This window comes from Monodon monoceros, unplaced genomic scaffold, assembly GCF_005190385.1.
Source record: "Monodon monoceros isolate NGI ecotype Baffin Bay Population unplaced genomic scaffold, NGI_Narwhal_1 Super_Scaffold_18, whole genome shotgun sequence".
Classification (NCBI taxonomy): Eukaryota; Metazoa; Chordata; class Mammalia; order Artiodactyla; family Monodontidae; genus Monodon; species Monodon monoceros.
Genome location: NW_021703774.1, coordinates 140,986,330 through 141,007,398, shown reverse-complemented (window position 1 = coordinate 141,007,398; position 21,069 = coordinate 140,986,330). Strand labels below are relative to the sequence as shown.

Here is a 21,069-nt window from a genome sequence, read left to right as displayed (position 1 = left end):
GTGGGGGGGGGGCGGTCTATACCACTGTGCCCCAGGGCTTGCCAGAGAGGTGGTCAGGACACAGTCTGTCCACAAGGGCCCCAGGTGCTCATAGGGTTCCAGTTCTTCTTTCACTCCTCAACTCTGGCAAACCTACTTTCTAGAGGCAACAGGAGGTGATGGAAAGGAACTTTTCATGAACCACAGCTCTAAGCTACTGCTAATTTGCCATGGGACCCTAGGAAAGTCACTTCTCTGTTTCAAGCCACAGTTTCCTTATTTGCCAAATTTGAATATGATACATGCTGAATTCATCTCTTAAGGAAAGCTAAGGAAGTTGGAAAAAATAGGAAAGGTATCAAACTACAAAATGCTAGCAATGTCTCCTAACCCCTGGTCTTCTCTTCCAACCGGAGGGCAGGGTGGTTTACTGTCTCTGTCCACTCTGAGGTACACCCTCCTTACCAGCAACAGCTAAAAGGCTGCTCCCCAAAACGGAAGTGATACTTCCTCATCCACTCATATCTGTACCCAAGCCTCCTAAAACTAGCTGGGAAAGAGGATCCACTGACTTTACAAAGGAAAAGGTGCCTCAGCACGGCAGAAAGAACCTGGTGAAGGAGGCTAGAGGGCTGGTTTCTAGTCCTACCACCGAGTGAACCTCAGGATCCTCACCTGTCAGATGGGGATGAGACCACCTGCCTTGCCTATTTCTCAGGGCCCTGGGAAAGCAGGAATGGGAGGTCTGGTCTTATCCTGACCTAGAAACTCTTTCCTGGCCCTCAGCTCTCACTCAGAGAGCCTTCTGGGAGATTCAGTAGGGGTGTGGAGTCTGAAGGATGCTAAAGTGCCACTACTGCTTTACCTCTGCCACCTAGCCAGGGAGGGGCAGGAGAGAGTGGCACCCAGTACCCAGTGATCGAGGCCTCTTCATCCTGTCCAATGATGGCCCGAATGAGACAAGGATGTCATAGCTTCCCTCTGTAAAGAGGGACTCCCACCTGGCAGGGTCTGACAATATCAAGCCTTGCCTCTCACTCCCAGGCGGTACTGAGGACCTTAAAGGGAGAGACAGACAGCTAGAGAAACTTGAGGAGACAGAAGGCGCAGAGAGGGAAGGAACTGAGAGAGAGGTAAAGAGAAGGTGAGAGACAGAAAAATGAAGGTACAAACAGGCGGGAGAGAACAGGAAAGTGAGGGAGCCGAGAAGAGACAAACAGAAAGAGTAGGAAAGACACAGCGATGAAGACAGACTGACAGCGCGGGAGGTGTCAGGGAGGCGGGGAAGACAAAGGGGACCATCTCGTATTTTTAACTGGTCTGGCCTTCTAGAGACACCCCGTCCCCTAAAGAAAAGCCTACGGGACAGGAGAAGGGGGCCGGAACAAGCATTGGCTCCCCCCGGCCCCCTCCCCGGCTCCCGGTCCCCGCCCGGCCCCCGAGTCCCTCCCGGACCGCTCGCTCACCTGCCAGCGCCAAGATCTGGGCCTTGTGGAGCAGCAGCGCGCCCCAGTCGCGGGGGGCGCGCGGGGGGCTCTCGGGCCCGGCGCCCAGTTCTTCCGGGCCCCGGTACACGGCGTACACCTTCTGGTTGTCAAAATCCAGCCGCGAGCGGGGGCTGAAGTCGCGCACGCACGACACAGGCAGCGCGTAGCAGACGTTGTCCTCCAGGAACCGCACAAAGGCGTACATGGTGGGCGCCGGGGGCGGGCCCCGGTCGGCCGGTCAGCCCGCGGGGCGGGCGCGGAGGTGGGGAGCCGGCGGGGGGCGCGAGCCGCGCGGCCGGGCCGGGGGGCGGGGGCGGCTCCCGGGACCCGGGCTCCCCCCGCTGTTATTGTTCCTGAAAGCACCGCTCTGCCAATCGGCTGCTCTCGCCTGGGCGCGGAACCTGGAGGGAGGGGGGCGGGGGGCGGAGGAGGGGGTTTGGAAGCGCACCGCCACTCGCGAAGTCAGACCCGAGCAATCACAGCCGGAGCGCGATTCGCCGAGGGAGGGGAAAGGGCAGAGACGCTAAATCGCGATAATGATAATAACAATAGCCTTGCAGGAAAAAAATGCATTGACTAATATTCAAAGTCGCGCCGCGTGCAGGATTTGTGGCTTCAACGGTCGCGCTACAAAACAAACTGCATTGCAACAAAACTGCACTGCACAGGAGAGGAGAGTGTGAGAGAATAAATGCAGGGCAGGGGGCAATCTTGTTTGGATTCCTAAGTGTAAACTTGCACTTGCAAGACAGCAGAATTTTGGAGTGCATCAAATAATTGAAACCGCTCCTCTCAACCCCTTTAGTTCATTGTTTTTTTGTTTTTTTCTTTCTGGCAAAAACCGCCACCTCCCCTGTGGGGAGGGTCAGTCAGCCAGAAATGTTCCCCCTGTGCTGCCAAACTAGTTCTGACCAGAAACTGGGGCTTATCTGGGATTTCCAGTTGGACCAGCTGGCTGGGGCAGTGGAGTGTTTGTCAAGGGCCCCTCTCAGCTGGAGGAAGCAGTGTAGCTTTTCTCCCCTGTAGTCTTCCTCCAGTGAAGCACCCCTCCACAGAATGCCTGTCACTGAACTGGGACCAGTTGGAATGAGCAGGGAGCGGAGGGGTGGTCGTGGTCGGAAGAAGGCAAACCCAGGGCTAGCTGGGCGTTTCTGGAGCACCTCGAGGAGTTCTGACTGGGCTATGTGTCATAGGAACCCCATCCTACATTAGAGGGGGTCAGCATCCTTGCACTGACGCCTCTGAGAGGGTGGGCTTTGTATCAGATATGACTACTTATATTCCTGGCACCTGATAGGGGCTCAGTGAATTTGGGGTGAAAAATAATAATAAATAAAAATCCACATTCAGTCACACCCATACTTTTATTCAAGCGACCAATATACACTGGGTATGCGCTACATGCCAGATTCTGGGCTAAAGGCTGGTGGTAGAGAGATGAACAGACAGCACAAACACCTGGATCTCTTGTGGTGTAAGACAGTGTGCCAGAACTTGAGTCTCAATGTTGGATTCCTGTGCCCAAATTAGGTTACTATATGAATAACACACCTTCTCTGTCCTGGAAACCCTTACAATCTGGTCTGAAAGTATTAAAAAAGTGTAAGTAAGTAATTATGTTATGGTGAGAAAAGTGTTCTCATAGAGGAATGCTGAATTGAGGTGGCAGGCTGAATTAAATGTTATATTTTTTTAAAAATTCATTTTAATGAACTCAACCTGTAAGAAAAAGACAAAATAAATGTGCCAAAATGTTGTTTCTTAGTAGTGGTGGGCGATTTTATTTTCCTTTGTGTGTTTATATAACTATTTTCCACAATAAGCAGGGATTACTTTATAATCAGAAAGCATTACACGTTATTTTTTTTAAAAAGCGCTGGGCTCACATTTCATATCAGCTACACTAATGATTAAGTAGATAAACCAAAACCCTCCAGATTATTTCACTGTGATTTGGGGAGGGCCATCAACGTGCAGCTCCCAGATCCAAACATACAGGTCAGATCTAGTTCCCTTCAACTTAGCCTCTGGCATATATGCAGTGACAGCCAGTTATGAACACATGTTGTCCTGATACAGATGTTGAACCTTTGTTGCCCCACATACTTGTGGACAAAAGAGGAGCCACACTGAATTGTTCCAGCAGGTTTATCTGCATGATTATGATTTCTTTGGACTGATCTTACATGAGTTTTTATTTTAAGAATACATTCCTACGGTGGTCAAGGGGAAGTAATGTGTAGCAAGACTTCTGATAATTCGCAAGATGAGTCGTGCAGAGTTGGCCATATTTAATGAAATACCATGAAGCTCCAAACTCTGTTTGCGAAATAATTTCAGGTAGCACCATGGCCAACCTCCTAGCCCATCTAAATGAGAGTGACCTCAAAATACATTACCAATCTCATCTCTACCACCTTCCTGCACACAGTACACTCCAGAAACATTACACTATTTGACATTTCCCGAGAGAGCATGTTTTATCAGGTCTCAAGCCTTTGTGCTTGGTTCTGCCCTCATCCTGGGAAGTTCTTCCTCCTGGAGTGCACAGTGACCTCAGCCTCCCCTGAAGGCCAGCTCAGATGTCACCTCCTCTCTGAAGCTTCCCCAACCAGCCGCTCTCCTCAAGCACAGGCAGTTTCTTTCTACTATTTTGTCCCAGCACCTTTTATCTTCCCTCATTAGAATGAGCTCTTTGAGGGGGGACAAAAAAGCCGTGTAACCTCAGCATCCCAGGATCCTAGCACAGGGCTGGGGAGAAAATGCTTATAAAACAAATGCAATAAAGAAAGACACAGCATGAATAACAAACCTCTTGCGTGGTTTTTCTGAACATTTGTCCCTTCTTTTCAGAGTTGGGGCTGAATCCCAGCTCTGTCTTTCCCATTCCTGGTGATCAAAGTGCAGATCACTGAGTCTACTTCTTGTGAGACAGACACATCCATGAACATATTAAGTATCACTGCACCCTCAGGTTCAAACAAATTCTCCATCCAAGTCAGTGTAAATCGTTCTCATAAGGGGGCAGTTCCATTTTCCAAGAACCCAGAAAGAAGAAAAGAACAAATAATGACATGGATGCCAACAGAGTAAACACGGACTCAATTCACCTTGCATGTAGGTGCACAGAATGGATTCTAGAGAAGCAATGGCATGTACAAGATACTCAAAGAGACACACTTCAGCAGCCTAAGGGCAACAGAAAGACACCCAGAGTTCCTGCTTTCTGTGTGTGTCACACAGTCAGTCTTTTAACACAGCTTCTAGAGAACCTACTAAGTGTGCCTCCTCTGTCCTAGTGAAAACCGGAGTCAAAGTACCTCTTTGATCCAGAGACTGTTGCTCCAGGCTTTACACATACCAGAAACTAAAGCTGTTGATGGATGATTCATTGATTGGCACACAAAGACAGTTCAAAAGTACAGATTTCATACTTAAAGAGGTGGCTAAAGATGTCAAGTTCAACCAGATCACAGTTGAACCCCCTCTTCAATATTCCTGCCAAGTGTTCATCCAGATGCTTCTTATATAGTTCTAATGTTAGGAAGTTTACCAGCACGCCTTATCTTTGGGACACTACTGACTGTTAGAAAGGTCTTTCATACCTACACTGAGGAAGAAGCTTTCACCTTGTAGCTGTCATACTAGGTTCACCACCAAGAGTCTCATGCCAGCCCATCAGATATGGAAGAACTGGGGATCCTATCTCATTAGGATCTTGTTTATCTTCTGCCCAGACATCTTCACTTCCTTCACCTATCTCTCCTCATATGACCTGGTTTCAGTGATGATCATTGTGATATCTACTTTTCCTTCAAAGTTTACTTACAAACCAAGCATGCCAGGCAACAAATATATATGATTTCAATTAATTTCACACTGAACCCTTGAAGTGGGTATTATAAACCCCATGATAGAGTTAAGAAAATTAACAAAGCAGTCTGGCTCTGGGGAATCCTGGAAGGCCTGTGGTCATATTTGCATTTTAGACATTTTAGACTAGAAGCAGTGTGGGGTAAGGATTGGGGGGAAGCAAGACTGGGGTGTGGGAGGCCTGTGATGAGGTTGACTGTCCTCTCCCTGCCCCTCCCCTAACTCCCTCTTTCTACCAGCCAGATGTACTTTGCCTCTTGTCCAAGTCATTTTAATGGAGCAGAAAATGTACACATATGGGGCAGGTTTGCAACTGTGTCTGCATTGCACTTTCCTGTTGAGTTTTGCAGAGCCTTGGGTTAATGTCAAGCTCCTTCAGCTTAGCCAGCTGAAGCATGATCAGGGGCAGCAGGGGGACTTATGTTTCATATTACTGCATGGAATTCTCAGTGTACTTTGTAAAACTATTTTAAGGAGACCTGGTTTCTGTGAGTTTTTAAAGCAACTGGAGCGTGTCTTTTCAACCTCTCTGCTAATGATTGACCACATTTTTTCATGATTTTGCCTTTTTTCCCTGTGATATTTAATTTGACTTTTTAAGTATTTGCTTTTTAAATTTTTTATTTTTTATTTTTATTCTGCCCAGAAAAGCAACTTGCTGTGCTATAAGCTCAGGGCTATTGTCTTCTCAGGCTGATTCAAGGAAGGAATGTTGATACATGGCCAGGAGGATCTGGGACTGTTGGGAGGCCCATGCTGGGCATTACCCTGAACTGCTATCACCCAAAGGCAGTGGCATCAACCCAGTATATCTGTGTGAACTCCTGATAATGAAATCTGGTTGACTCTGGTGGTGGGGTTTTGGGCAGGGGAGGAGAGGGCAGGAGACAGGGGGAAGGAAGAGAGGAGTTGCTCATTGAGTACAACCTCAAAGCCCAGTGAACACTGCCTGGAGTTAGAGGGAATGCCAACTTGTCATGTAGGCAACCACCTGGAGGGCCAAAGGAATATGGGCTTTGGAATCAGGCCAAGGATTAAATCCTGACTTTGCCACATTTTTGCTGTAACTTTGGGCAAGACACTTTGCCTCCCTGAGACTCAGTTTGCTTACACATAAAATGAGGCTAATGATATGTATCTTCTGAATGTATTATGAGATTTGGGGCAGGAGTTTTTACCCTCTCTGTGTATCAGAACCACCTGGGGAACTGAAAAAAATATCCCACTCCCAGGTCCTATCCCCTAAGATCCTGATTCAATTCGTCTGGGGACGGGACCTGGGAAATGATTTTGTTTTTTAATTCCCAGATTATTCTAACATCAGACCAGTTGAGCACCTCTGAGTTGGAAGATTTTAAGGTAACATGGCAGTCACATAAGAATTGCTCAACCGGGGCTTCCCTGGTGGCGCAGTGTTTAAGAATAGCCTGCCAATGCAGGGCACACGGGTTCGAGCCCTAGTCCAGGAAGATCCCACATGCTGCGGAGCAACTAATCCTGTGTGCCCCAACTATTGAGCCTGCACTCTAGAGCCCGTGAGCCACAACTACTGAGCCCACGTGCCACAACTACTGAAGCCCACATACCTAGAGCCCATGCTCCGCAACAAGAGAAGCCACCATAATGAGAATCCTGTGCATAGCAACGAAGAGTAGGCCCTGCTTGAAACAACGAGAGAAAGGCCACGTGCGGCAACGAAGACCCAACGCAACTAAAAATAAAATAAATAAAAATAATTAAAAAAAAGAAAAAAAGCATTGCTCAACAAATCCTAGATATTATTTTCAGGGTAAATATACAGGGCTCTGAAATGTCTATGTAACCTCTCTTGGGCACAATAATTTCTTTGTTTGAAAAATGACATACCAGTGTGAAGTGAAGACAGTATATTGTAGTCTTAGGTCCCATATACAAATCCTGGCCTAATAAGTAAGGTTATTTTTACTAAGTGTGGCCATGGACAAGTTTCTTAGTCTCTCCAAGCCTCACTTTTTTCATGGAAATATTAATACAGCTTCATAGGGCTGTTATGAGAATTAACACTTTAATAATCCACGTAAAATGCTTGGCACAGTGCCTGACAGTATACGATAGTTCCTATTACTATTGTTATTATCGTTATTATTACTAGAGCTCTTATCCCCATGCTGAAAGATGCCTAATAAATGTTTACTGAGTCACATTGGATATAATGAGCTAAACTATGCTGATGATCATCCAACAAGCACTCCACAACGCTTCCACGCCAGTGCCATCCCCTTTAAACCAGAGCCTGCGGGCACGGGTGGCAGTCACCAAAGGAGTTCCCAGATCTCACATGTTCAAACGTCTCTGAGGCTACAGGCCTTGCCTAAACCTGCAGCAAACGCTTCCAAGATAATGTGTTTGGAGCCATTCATTCTTTCAAATTGACTTTTTGAGTATTTTCTTAGAAGAAAAACAAACTTGTATGTATTATATAAAATGTAACATGCAGACGCATTTACGGCAGTCTGAAGCCTTGTGAACGCCTGATCAAGCAGTCGACACAATGGTCAAGTTCAACCAATCAGACCTCTGCTATATTTTGATCTCCTGTGGGTCACACTCTGGAGCTGGTTACACGGATGATCTGAATCCAGGCATTTTAGTCTAGTTGTGTGTGTACTCCACATAAGCAACACAAAGCAAAAGAATTCCCCATGGTTGAAGACCAAAAGAAATTTATGAATAGAAGAGAAAGAAGAAATGCTGTCACAAGGGAAGAGCATTTGAATTGGTTTTGAAAAACAAAGAAATTGGCCTACCTGGGACTTCCCTGGTGGCGCACTGGTTAAGAATTTGTCTGCCAATGCAGGGGACACGGGTTCGAGCCCTGCTCCGGGAAGATCCCACATGCTGTGGAGCAACTAAGCCCATGCGCCACAACTACTGAGCCTGCGCTCTGTAGCCCACGAGCCACAGCTACTGAGCCCATGTGCCACAACTACTGAAGCCCGCACACCTAGAGCCCATGCTCCACAACAAGAGAAGCCACTGCAGTGATAAGCCTGCGCAATGCAACGAAGAGTAGCCCTCACTCGCCGCAATTAGAGAAAGCCCCCGCGCAGTAACGAAGACCCAACACAGCCAAAACTAAATAAATAAATAAATAAATAACTTTAAAAACAAAAAAAAATTGGGACTTCCGTGGTGGTGCAGTGGTTGAGAGTCCGCCTGCCGGATGCGGGGGACACGGGTTTGTGCCCCGGTCCGGGAAGATCACACATGCCGCGGAGCGGCTGGGCCCGTGAGCCATGGCCGCGGAGCCTGTACGTCCGGAGCCTGTACGTGCTCTGCGACGGGAGAGGCTGCAACAGTGACAGGCCCGTGTACCACAAAAAAAATAATAATAATTGGCCTGCCTGGGAAGGATGCAACTTGCCTCAACTATGAATTTCAATTAGGGGACTATTAGTTTTAGAAGCTGCCTCTGGTTTCCCTTATTAAATTAACTCATTCTGTTATTTTTCAGCTGAAATGTCACTTCCCTAGGAAAGGCCTGCCTGGCTTGTTCTTCCCAGCCCCCTCCACAGACTAGCTCAGGAACCTGCTACCTATTTCCACAGCTTCTTATATTTTTCTTCATGGAACTTATCGTAGTATATAACATATATTTATTCTATTATTGTCTGTCTCTGCCACTAGATTGAAAGCTCCACCAGAGAAGAGACCCTATCTTTCTTCTTCACCACTGTATCCTAGCACTTAGCCTGTCACAAGGCAGACCCTAAACAAACACTTGCTGAATGAATGCATGTCTGAAACATAGACCCTGGAGAAGAGAGAAGCCCCCAAAGGTGAGGAGGGAGAGGTGTTCCAAGGGCCTTGTTTTGTTCCTCTGAGTCTTACCTTTCCCTTGTGAGTGTCTCTCTGTTTCTGGGCTCCCACCGTGTCTAGCTGCCATAATCTGGCCCCCAAAACAATAAAACCCCTTTTGTAGTTTTCCCTTAGAGCGACTAGACAGGTTGACATTTTCAAAATGGTTTTCTAAATACACGGAGAGAAAAAATTGCAAATAATTACAGAAAAATAGTCACGTGGACAATCATATATAGTTGACATCCACTGGAACCAACAATAATGTAATAGCATCAGGAACCTCACTGACACAGTCCCTGGCCTTCCCAGGACACAACATGGTGGTTTTGCCTCATCCTATAAGGCTAGACTTTCTTCTTACCCTGCTGTTGGCTGGATGTCACTGACTCTAACCCCCTACTCAGGGGTAACCCTGACTCACTCTAGTCTTCTGATGATTCCAACATGATCTGGGAGGTAACAGGGCAACTTTCCTTCAAAGACCACATGCTAGTTCTCTGGTTACGACCTCTGCTCATCTCAAGCGCCCATGGCTCAGAATGTCTGCCCTTCAGAGGTCCACAGAGGGCCAGAGCGAACCCCACATTTCCATCCACTCTTAGGCTTTTGTTTGATAACTCTGGGCTGCTATTCTGGGTTAGAGGCACACAACGGAACATTCATTCAGGGAATTAAGTCTTCTCAGAAGCACACAGCAAACCATGAATAATTCTGATTTTCTTAAGAACATATCCTAACCATACCATAAATTCAGTACAAAATCAGAAGAAAGGAATGAAAACGTAAGTAACAATTATTGATTTCTGTGATAGGATGTATACTGGCTGCTTTAGACATATCTCCTTTAATATTTTCAGAACACCCATGAGATTTTATATCTCCATTTTTCTGATGAGGAAACTAAGACTTATAGAGGAGATAGGAGTTGTTTATAGTCATGTGGAAAAGACCTGAACCTCAGGTTCTTGATCCAAAGCCTGGTTGCAAGGGCTGTTTTGATATGGACCTTGCCTCAGAGTTTCCTGGGCAACACGGAGCTGAATTGATTGTGGAGTTTAATCCCCACTTCCCTTTCTTAGAGGCTTGGATCCTGACTAGAAATCTGAGAACTAGATCTTAGGGGAAGGTCCAATATCTATCTTAGGGTTCCAAGCATCCCTAAACTGAGTAGCTAATGATTCTGAGAATACGGATGACGTGACTACAGTATCTGGGGTTTCTGAAACCATGGTTACTTACTCCAGAGACACTGAACTTTTCAAGAACTCTGAGGTTTCTAACTGCTCAAGCAGATCTCTATATTCCTTTTTTTTTTTTTTTTTGCGGTACGCGGGTCTCTCACTGCTGCCGCCTCTCCCGCTGCGGAGCACAGGCTCCGGACGCGCAGGCTCAGCGGCCATGGCTCACGGGCCCAGCCGCTCCGCGGCACGTGGGATCTTCCCGGACCGGGGCACGAACCCGTGTCCCCTGCATCGGCAGGCGGACTCCCAACCACTGCGCCACCAGGGAAGCCCGATTTCTATATTCTTACACTCTCTGTTGATGGCCAGGGACAACCTGGGGATTACCTGTTACTGCATGGTCTGGAGGGAGCCTCTTCTGAGCCAGAACAAAAGAGGATCAGAGAGCTCCAGTGAGAGAAATCTCTGTGAGAAGTGTCACTCCCACCCCATTCTTACCCTGCTATCACTTGGAGGAAAAAGAACAAGAATAGGAATAATAGCCATGAACTTTTGTGGAATGTTTTGTGGAAGGCTTTACGTACATTTCTCATTTAATCCTCAAAGCAATCCTGGGTGGCAGGTACTATTAATATCAGCCTCATTTTAGAGCTGAAGAAACCAAGGCATAGGGATATTAGGTAACTCGCCCAAGGTCACACAGGAGTAAATGCTGGAGCCAGGATTCAGACTCAGACTACCTGACTCTAGAGGCCCAACTATGGACTTCTACCCCAGTTCTGGCTCCCTCTGAGTCTGACTCGTGCCCCACTGAGGGTGATTTGTGCCTTTCTAGCTAGAATGGGGAGATGACGGATCATCCATCCTCAGAAGGTCATATGCTGGTTTTCTAGGGATGTCCAGACCACTTTGATTGGTCCAGGTGAGACCCTGGCAGGCACTATCTCAAAAAACATTCTGGAGCTCATTAATATTTTCATCCTATGTTGTAGTGGATGGGAGTGTACTAGATTCAATCTGCAGTATAAGGATGGCTTTCTTTTATTTACTCAAAATCAGTTTCCTTATTTAGTACCACAATAGGGCCACCTATTATGCCAACCAAAAAAAAAGCTCTTGACCTCTAAGTTTTTCTATTATAATGGAAAATGACTCACGTATCCAACAAGCCACACATTTTTTTTGTTGTTGCTGTTGATAGTTTTTTTCATATATTACTTTAGTGCTGGTGGTGGGTGAATTGATGTGTAGCGTATCAAAACCCCACCTCCCCTCCCTTACTATCAGGCGCACCTTTATTATCATGGAAAATAAATGGCTAGAATAGAGAAAAAAGAGACAAAGGTGAGGCATTTTTTTTCCCCCTAAAATACAGGATAGACATAAGCAAGACACACCAGGGTATGTGAGACTCTGGATGAAGTGGCCAGAGAGTTTAACTCAACTGTTAGGCAGAGTAAGTCACTGGACAGGCCCCACCCCTCCACCCTGCTAATGCATCCTGCCACTTTGCTGGGCTGTCAGAGGGTCTCCAGTCTTTGAGTTCTGCTTCTGGCTTCGGGACCCACGGTGGAGAGGCAGCCCAGCACAGAAGGGGGTATGAGGCCATAGGAAAAATGAAATGTGCACAGGCTTTAGACCCAGACTTGGGTTCAATTATCGCTCCATCACCGTGGGCAAATTTCTGTCAGGTTTTTCAACTGTCAAATAGAGTCTTATAAGGCTGTCATGGGGTCTAACAGACTACGTGTGTAAAGTGCCTGGCAGGCTCCGTGCCTCACACACAGTAGGTTCCATGAAAACCAGTTGTCTTTTTCATTCTCATCTTCCGAGAGTCTCTGTTACCTTTTCCTCTTAGGAGGTCACAGGGTAATGACAGGATGGATTGCCAGAAGCCAGGTATTTTGGGACGAAGTATCTTCCCCTCCCTCTTCCCAAAGACTGGGCAGTATTACTGCAGAGATGCCACCCACCATCCTCTTCCTGGCCAACGCTGGGGCAGTATGCCACGTTTAAGAAAGCTGGAACCTTAATAAGATTGGTACTTATAAAGTTTTAGGACTTAGCTGAGTTTGGGGTTTTATTGTCTGCTTTTAAAATTATGTTCAGCTTTTGTACATTTAAAACATGCCTTTGAAATTGTGAAACACAGTGTTCTCAATCATAAAAAAGGATGAATTATGTTATGCTTTTCTGTTCCCATTTCTGGGTTCTTTTTTTGTCTCCTTATATGAATTTTTCTGTGATGTCCTGCCTTATGTCCTAACTCATCTGGAATACTAGCTGTGAAATTCTGGGCAAGATTCTTAACTCCTGTAAGACTGCCTCTCTCATTCATTCATTCATCTACTAATGACTATTTGTTGAGGGTTCATTATATGCCAGAAGCTTTTCTTAATACTTGGGAAACAGCAGAGAACCAGACAGTTTTCTTATCTATAAAATGGGAAACTAAACTTTTAGGATTGTTGAGAAAAGCAAACGAGATAATATATGTAAAAGAGAGGAAGAGGCAAAGAAAAGGACTGAAATTTATTGAGACTCCTGCTCTGTCCCTGCTAATGCTAGGTGCTTCACATGCAGTGCTCATAATAACCTTACAGATGCAGCAGCTGAGGTTCAGAGACGGAAAGTGAGGGCTCAAGTTACACCCTGGATTCAAACCTAGGATGAAGTTCCCACTCCGCTCTGTTGCTTCCTGTGGTCCCTGGCATACGACTTGTCATTTGGTAGGTGTGTTAATTCCCTTACCAATTCCATGTAGAATCTGGGAGGCCGTACTCTTCTTCTTGCTAGCTGATACATCTGATAGCACCAACTGTGATTTGGGTAGGGTAAGGGGTACTTGAATGAAAAATCCAAACCCTGTCCCCTGCTTCCTTAGGGGACAAGATGCAAAGAAAACTCATGAAAGGCAGCGGTGTAGGGGGACATATACATTAAGGCTATAAATTTAAATTTGCTGTTGGAACATGCGAACAGTTATTAGTAACTCCAAGTCATCCGGGGAAGGACTCTGTGGTCCTCAGGCATCCAGACTCATCGGCGTAGGAGACAGCTGGGACATGGATTCTTGGCAAGAGAAACATTCTTTTCCCCAAGCCAACCCATCTCTGCTGCTGTGATTTTAAAGATGAAATGATCAAAACTCTATCTCTCTGACTCTTACCCCGCCCCAAGTGGAGGCAGATCTCAATTGCACAAACAACAAGGTACATTTTTCCACTTGAGATGTTCAATGTCCAAGGAAGAAAGCGTCTTCCAGGAAATGTTCACTTAGGGCCTGCACACTTTCAAGAGGCTGAAAGCAGCACAGAAAATGAAATTACCCTGCTTACACTTGGCAAGGGGGCTGCAAAACTGCCCCAAGCTAAACAAGTTGGACATATGCACCATTTTTTCTTCCATCTCTCTGTTTGGACAGGTCACAGCAAGAGCACAAAACAGATTTACCAACATAGGAGCCAGATAAGCACTGTCAACATGGTTTTAATTTTTTGAGCAAATCCTTATCTTTAGTATTATGAAAAGGAACGGCCATGCCAGATGGTGCTTGTTGCCACTGAGAAAACCTGTGAGGGTTACCAGAATGAAAAGGTAGACGTGGAGGAAGCAAAGAAGAGCTCTGCATGCAAAGAAAGGGAAAAGAAAAAAATCTTTTCCTTGGCATAAAGAAATTTCATCCTGAAGGTTCTTTTTTTCTTTTCTTGGCAGAGTAATAAATACCTTAAAATAGCGTTATAAGACGGAAACAGAATCTATAGAAGCAGGAAACCAAGAATAGTGACTTCAGAGAACTTATAGCCCAAACCTCCCATTATAGAAATGATTAAACTGAAGACAGAGGACAATAATTTACCCAAAGTCAAAAAGTTTTTCTTTGACTAAATCAGTCCTGGAACCCAGCTTCTGGTGGGCCTTTCCTCTGTCCTATATTGCCGTGCTCTCTCTTTTGCGGTACGCGGGCCTCTCACTGTTGTGGCCTCTCCCATTGCGGAGCACAGGCTCTGGACGCGCAGGCTCAGCGGCCATGGCTCACAGGCCCAGCTGCTCCGCGGCATGTGGGATCTTCCCGAACCGGGGCACGAAACCATGTCCCCTGCATCGGCAGGCGGACTCTCAACCACTGCGCCACCAGGGAAGCCCTGCCATGCTCTCTCTTGATTACAGGGGAAAGTCTTCAGAAGAAGGTGCTCTCATCCATGCCTATGGCATGAGCTTACCTACTCCTAGAGAACCATACATAATTCATCATTTTCAAGGATTAGCATCATGAAGAAGCCTCTCCTAGTTGGGGCGGGGATGTCCGCTGTCACTTCCATCTGCCCTCTCTGTACTACCCTGTACTCCCCCACCCCCATCAATGGGACTCTCCAACACTCTGGCCAAAGCATGAACCCAACCCATTTTGGGTTAGGTTGCCCTAAGCATAGCTGATGCAGTCTGGACTCCCAAAGAGGCTTGACTGAAACAAAGAGGAAAGAAAAGGCAGCAGAATGATCTGAGCTTTGAAATCAGATAAACCTGAGCTCAAATCCCCGCTCCACAGCCCATTAGCTGTGCAGATCTGAGCAACTCACTTGACTTCTCTGAAGTTTGGTTTCCTTATCTGTGGTGTAGGTTGATTTACCTCCCAGGGTACTTGATAGATACAATTAAATAAGAGAGCATACAGAAAGCATCCGGCCCAGATCTTTGCACACAGTGGACACTGGTGTAAACAAAGCATTAAACAATCTGATTTAGAAAGCACAGGTGTACAGCCAAAACTCAAAAAATATTTCCTGGACCACTTTCTTTGAGCCAGACACTGTGCTAAGTGTTGAGGCAGAGACAAACAAGACATGGGCCCTACCCTGCAGGAAATAATTTTTTCTCCAGTGTTATGGGTTGAATTGTGCCCCCCGCCAAGAGCTACGTTGAAGTCCTAACCCCTCATATCTGTGAACGTGACTTTATTTGGAAATAGGGTGTCTGTGAAATCAAGTTAAAACGAGGTCATTAAGGCATGTCCAATCCAATAGGACTGATGTCCTTCTAAGAAAAGAAAAATGATATGTGAAGACAGAGACACATAGGGATAATGCCATGTGACTACAGAGCAGAGACTGGAGTGATGCAGCTGTAAGCTAAGGAAGGCCAAAGGATGACGGCCACCACCAGAAACTAGGAAGAAGCAGAAACAGAGCCTCAGAGTGAGCATGGCTCTGCTGACACCTTGATTTTGGACTTCTAGCCTCCAGAACAGGGAGAGAATAAATTTCTGTCATATTAAGCCACCCAGTTTGTGGTACTTTGTTTTGGCAGCCTTAGGAAACGAATACAATTGAGGAGACATCCAGGGGGGCCAATATAATAATTGCAACAGAAGAAGTGGAATAACATTTATTGAGTTCCCTGTGCTGAGTTTGTTACATTTATTCAATTATGTAATCTTGATTAAGCCACGAAGGAAGGCTTCTTGTGAGGCCCAATGCTAATGGAGGCCCAGTGTCTATGTGGAGGTAGATTGTCCAAGGCAATCGACAGTCTGTGGCTGCCTGACTATTCCCTATAGTTGGAGTTGACACCTGAAGGATGGCTAGAAGCTCTGCAGGTATGAGAGGGTAGGGAGGGGAGACACCATTTGGGCTAGAGAGCCCAGCGTGTGCACAAGCATAGAAGTGTGAGCTAGTTTTGGAACTTACAGGAAACTACAAATATTTAAGCACTGCTTGGAGCACAGTGCCATTTATCTGCCTTCTAGGCTTTCTTCTCCACTTTGATATCCCACAGACACCTCTTATTCAAGATGTCCCAAACTGAACGAGCCCCTTCTTTCGACCCCCATTCATACCTCCTCCTACCTGTTCTCCCTCCTACCTTCCTTGCTCTGGTAAATGGTCCACTTACCCACCCTCCAGCCTGGCTAGACGCCTCAGCGTGCCTGCATACTCAACCCGTGGAAATTGACTTCCCTCTTGTTCCAGATTTACACAGCCATTTCTGAGCTTTACTGCCTCTGGTTCCGATGGGATCTCACTTGGCACAAGCTCCCAACTCTCCAGCTGTGTCTCCCAGCCGTATTCCTTCCAGCCAAGCCTCTCTGCCAGATAATTGATGATGTGCAGACAAGTTCTTGATTGCAACGGGGGAGCACATATTTCAAGGAACTTTGTGATAAAGCAAAGGATCCTTCTTATAACATGAAGGACATTTCTCTCACAACCCCCCCACTCCCCCAACTTATCATTTCATCTGGATTTTCATTTCACATATTAAATCCAAAAGTCTCTTACAGCAGGATCCCCAAAACAAAAGAACAAAAAGCTGCCCAAGGGACAGATGGTATCATCCTGAAGTGCAGCCACGTCAGGTGCTTCCCAAGATGCTCTTCTTTCTAAGTCCAGCCCCTTTGGCCCTTAGACTCAAGACTGGGCACTTACTGGGGGAAAAGCAATTTTGGCTCCTGGCAAGAAAGGGAAGGACATGTGGATTTATTGAGAATCTAATACATGCGTGGCTCTTTTATTTACGTTCTCTCATTTTCCTCTTCATGATAACCCCATGAATTGCTACCCATTGTATAAATAAGGGAGTTCAGCACCTTACCCAAGCTAGTGGCAGCTTGTAGGGGAGATGACTAACGCTGAAGGGGTGCCTGAATGAATCATAATGAGATTGTTGTCTCTGAGCACACCCTTTCAAGTTGTCTGGGTTATTCAGTCAGCCCTGTTGCCTTTTCAAAGTAGACATGAAGTCCTCAGTCAAAGAGGAGGCCTTCTGCCCCATGCTAAGTCCCCAAGTGGGTGGGCAAGAGGCTGCGGTGGAAACTTTTCTGTTTGCTGCTGCCTGGGGGCTCCTCCCTCCTGCTGGGAGTCAGTGTTAGGTACTGCCGTGGGAGGGGCGAATCCAGCCACATGGGTCCTTGGAGAGGAAGCACCTTGGCTTAGATCTGAAATCGAACGTCCTCTAGGGAGTTTGAAAAGGTGGTTTTTGTGTACTTCATAATGGCCCAGCTGTTCCAGAAAGAGGAAGCGCAACAACATTTTTAGAATAGTTAGTGGGGTGCGACAGAACCCAAAGACTGTACCCACAGAAACCCTTCCCCTGCTCATTTGTTTCAGAAAACACTCAGTGTTCACAGAGCAAGTGCTGTGCTCTGTGCTGGATCTCCGACCTCTCCCTCTTGGAGGGCCCTTTCCTATCTGTGCTTGTACATGCTCAAGTCTTTCCCAGCCTCAGAACATGACCTGCACCCCCTCCAAACCCTTGCTCATCCTTGCCTCACCTTTCATTTCTTCCTTCTCACTTCCTCTTCACAAGCACAACTTTTTGAAAACAAGTGCAGTCCACACTTATTATCAGCATTTACTCACCTCCCATTCACCCCTCAGCCCCCCTGCAGTCTGACCTACACCTGTATTGAACCTGCTCTCCAAGGTTACCAGTGACCTACTGAATTCAACATCACTGAATTCCTACATTTGGTCTCCGCAGCGTTCACACTGTTGACCTTGTCTTCTTCCAGAAATGTTTTGCTCCCCTTGACTTCAGTTGTCTTGATTTTCTTTCCTGCCTCCTCTTATGTAACCCTCAGTCTCCATGGTAGGCTCCTCTTCTTTGACCCACATTTTAGATGTCAGTATTTCTCAGAATTTTGCCCTATAATTCTGGTCTTCTTATTTTGTGTACTCACACACTTAGAGCAGACAGACTCCTCCCCGAGCTCCTGTCACATATGCATACGGCTGCTTACTAGACCTCTGGACTTTGAGGTCTAAATGGCATCTCAAATATTCCAAATCCATCTCTTCATGAAGACCCAGGTTGTGTGTGGCTTGTCCACTTGTGTATCTCTAACTCTTAGCACAGTACCTGCAACAAGGAAATTCCTTAATCAAAATGGACAGGGATGATGAGTTCACAAAAATTGGTGAGTCAGGTGAGCTCCTGCCCTTAAGGAGCTCCCAGTCTTGAAACAGGAGACTCTAATGTGTGAATTAGTGCTGTCTTGGAGGAAAGCACTAGAGGCTGTGGGGATCTGGAGTATATCCATTTTTCTTACAGCTTCCAGATATACAGAGTTGGGCAGGGCCAGGACCAGAGGAGTCCTTGAGTACATGTTCCCAGAATCCTTTGGCACAGTTTGGCAGGGCAGCCAAGTAGAGCAGACACTGTGGTAATGAGCCCAAAGGCCTGATGTCAAAGACCTCAACTGGACAATTTTCTCAGCTCCATAACCATAGACAGAGCAGCAATCTTAGCACAGACTAGGTCCTGATATTACTCACATGATGAGCCCTGATCTTGGCATAGATCCTGACACTATCCAACCATGTGATAAATACAGCGTCTTTCGTAAGAACAGGTAAGGTGCCTTCAGGCAACACACTCTGACACAAGCAAGGCAGAACCCAAAGCATGTGTCCTGCCTGGGGGGTTAATGACATAAACATCCATTTCATATCCTAAGGAGAGAAATAGAATTACCAAGTCTTAAAGAGTTAAAGCTGGAAGGCATTATGCCCCCTTACATCACCTTTCATAGCACAGAGAATGGGAATTCAGCTCATTGTATATAGGAGTACAAATGTTAACATTTCATATCTAGCTTTAGATGCAAAAGCCCTTATTCCCACTTCTGAATCTTCCCCAATTAATTTTATCAAAGCATAACTGACTTTTGACTCAGAAACATCAAACTAAAGATTTCTTCTGGCCTCCAGGCCTCTAGCTGGCCCTCTCTGATATACTCTTGTCCACCAGCCAGAGTGATCTATTTAAAGCATAAAGCTGGCCAGGTTTCTCTCCTGCCTAACACCCTTCAGTAGCTCCCCATCACCTTCAGGATGGAGTCCAGGTTCCTTGTCTCCAGGTTCAGCAGAGCCCTGCCTTATCTCTTGCCTCTCCTCACATTCCACTTTATTCCATGCTGTCTTAACGCTTATGTTGAAGTTGTGCCTCTTTCCAGAATGGATTGCTCACCAATCTTTGCTTGCTTAACTCTTTCTTAACCTTTGAGATCCACCTTAGCCACTATCTCTTCCAGGGAGCCTTCCCAGAACTCTTAGGCTGGGTCACTGCCCCCTCGCCCTGTCCCACCACTAGGCCTCCTCCATGATGTCATTTAGAACCTTTGATAGGGACATCTTATTTATGAGTCTGCATCTCCAGCGTTCTGGCCTTCTGAAGGACAGGAGCTGCATCTTTATCATTCCCCTCCTCTCAGTGCCCGCCACAGGACCTGGCACAATGGAAGCTCTTGGTGAATTTTGACGGAAAAGAAAAGCAATTCCATGATTAACACTCACTGAGAATTAACTGTGTGCTAGGCGCTAGGTGCTTCACACATAGTTGCCACTTCATTCTCCTAATAGCACCGGGACCACTCAGCACGCTTAACAAAGCCCACTGCACCCAGAGTGGTGATTGCCGGTATCCTGTAGGAGCTCCAGTAATACCCAGAGACTGTCTCTTGGTCCTGTCCCCGGCCCAACCCTCCATTCCAACCTACGGCCTCTGGACTCATGTCCACTTCATGCCTCACACCTGGACTTGCCTCTCTGCTTGGCCCCTTGGGTAAGATCCAGGGTCAAAGTCTTTGTCTGTCTTTCTGTCTCACTTCCACCTCAGGCACTGGCTCTCACCCTCAGGATCAAGTTCTGCAGCTTGTATACCTAACATTTTCCACCCCAGGAGGCAGCCAAGGCTCCAGACCCTCAGTCCCAACCCAGCATTCCAGGTCCTTGGTTACATGAGAGGAAAGAGCAGATCAAAGTAGGACTGATTGCACCACTGTTACAACGACAACAAGGAAGTTCAGTCAAGTTATGTGCCCAAGGCTACACGGCCTGGCTTCTGCCCAATGCCAAGACAAGACCCAGACAGAGTATCTTCTCTTGTTTGGAGGGCACACTCCTTCTCCTTTAAAACAACCCCTCCTTTAGCCCTTTGAAGGCCTGCCTACTTATATATTTCACACCTTGGTTATGAGATGTCCAGGCAGGAGCTGAATCTATCACCATCCTCCGGGGGCCAGCCTGGCATAGAGAAGCGCCTTGGGGAAGGCACGGTAAAGGGATGAATAAGTGTCAAGCTCAAGCTCCCACTAATCTCCCTCCGGCTACAGTGGATGTTCTGCCTTCCCTCTACTTCGGTTTCCAAAGGTACTTGGAATCCTCCTTTGCATTTGGATCGGTACCCAGGAAACAAAGCTATCATATGCATTTTCTAGTCAATTTTTCTGTGTAATTGATACTAAATCCTTCTGTAAAGAAACACACACCCTCAACAACCTAAGGAAAGCTAGTTATGGTTTAATGGCTTAAATGAAGGAACTGTGCAATTCTGGGGAAAGTACCAATCTCCATTATCCCTTCTGTCCTGAGAACACCAAGCTCTCAGGTAACATTTTCTAAGGCTGTGAAAAGAGAAACTGCTTTGGAGTTAGATAAAATTGGGTTAAAATCCTGCCTTTGCCTCTTAGGGGCTGTGGACCTTGGGAAGAAACCTGAGAGTCACCCTATGCTCTACCCTCTTCCTTACTCACTTCAGCCAATCTATCCCACCAGTTTCACCTTCTAAATGGTTTTTCTCCAATCTCTGCTTCAATCATGAACTAGTTGGATGATTAAGCACTTAGGCTCTGGAGTGAGACTGTCTGGACTTGAATCCCAGTTTTCTTATTTACTATGTCATCCTGGGTGATTTATTTAACCTCTCAATGT

General features: G+C 46.5%; 2 protein-coding genes across 7 annotated transcripts in view; both read right to left on the bottom strand.

Moving 5' to 3' along the window:
• The window catches only part of BEND5 (BEN domain containing 5), a 48,050-nt gene extending 46,245 nt beyond the window's left edge, over positions 1-1,805 (bottom strand). For 4 of the 6 annotated variants that reach the window (XR_003794437.1, XR_003794438.1, XR_003794439.1 and 1 more), the window contains exon 1: positions 1,446-1,695. Coding sequence is in view for 1 of the 6 variants with exons in the window: in XM_029228567.1 (XP_029084400.1) it covers positions 1,446-1,671 (226 nt within the window). In the remaining 5 variants the exon portion in view is untranslated. Of the gene's footprint in view, positions 1-1,445 lie in introns of all 6 variants that reach the window. The other 2 variants (XM_029228572.1, XM_029228567.1) reach the window with 2 other exon arrangements.
• The window catches only part of AGBL4 (ATP/GTP binding protein like 4), a 1,273,876-nt gene that overhangs the window by 252,330 nt on the left and 1,000,477 nt on the right, over positions 1-21,069 (bottom strand). The gene's annotated exons all lie outside the window — the stretch shown is intronic.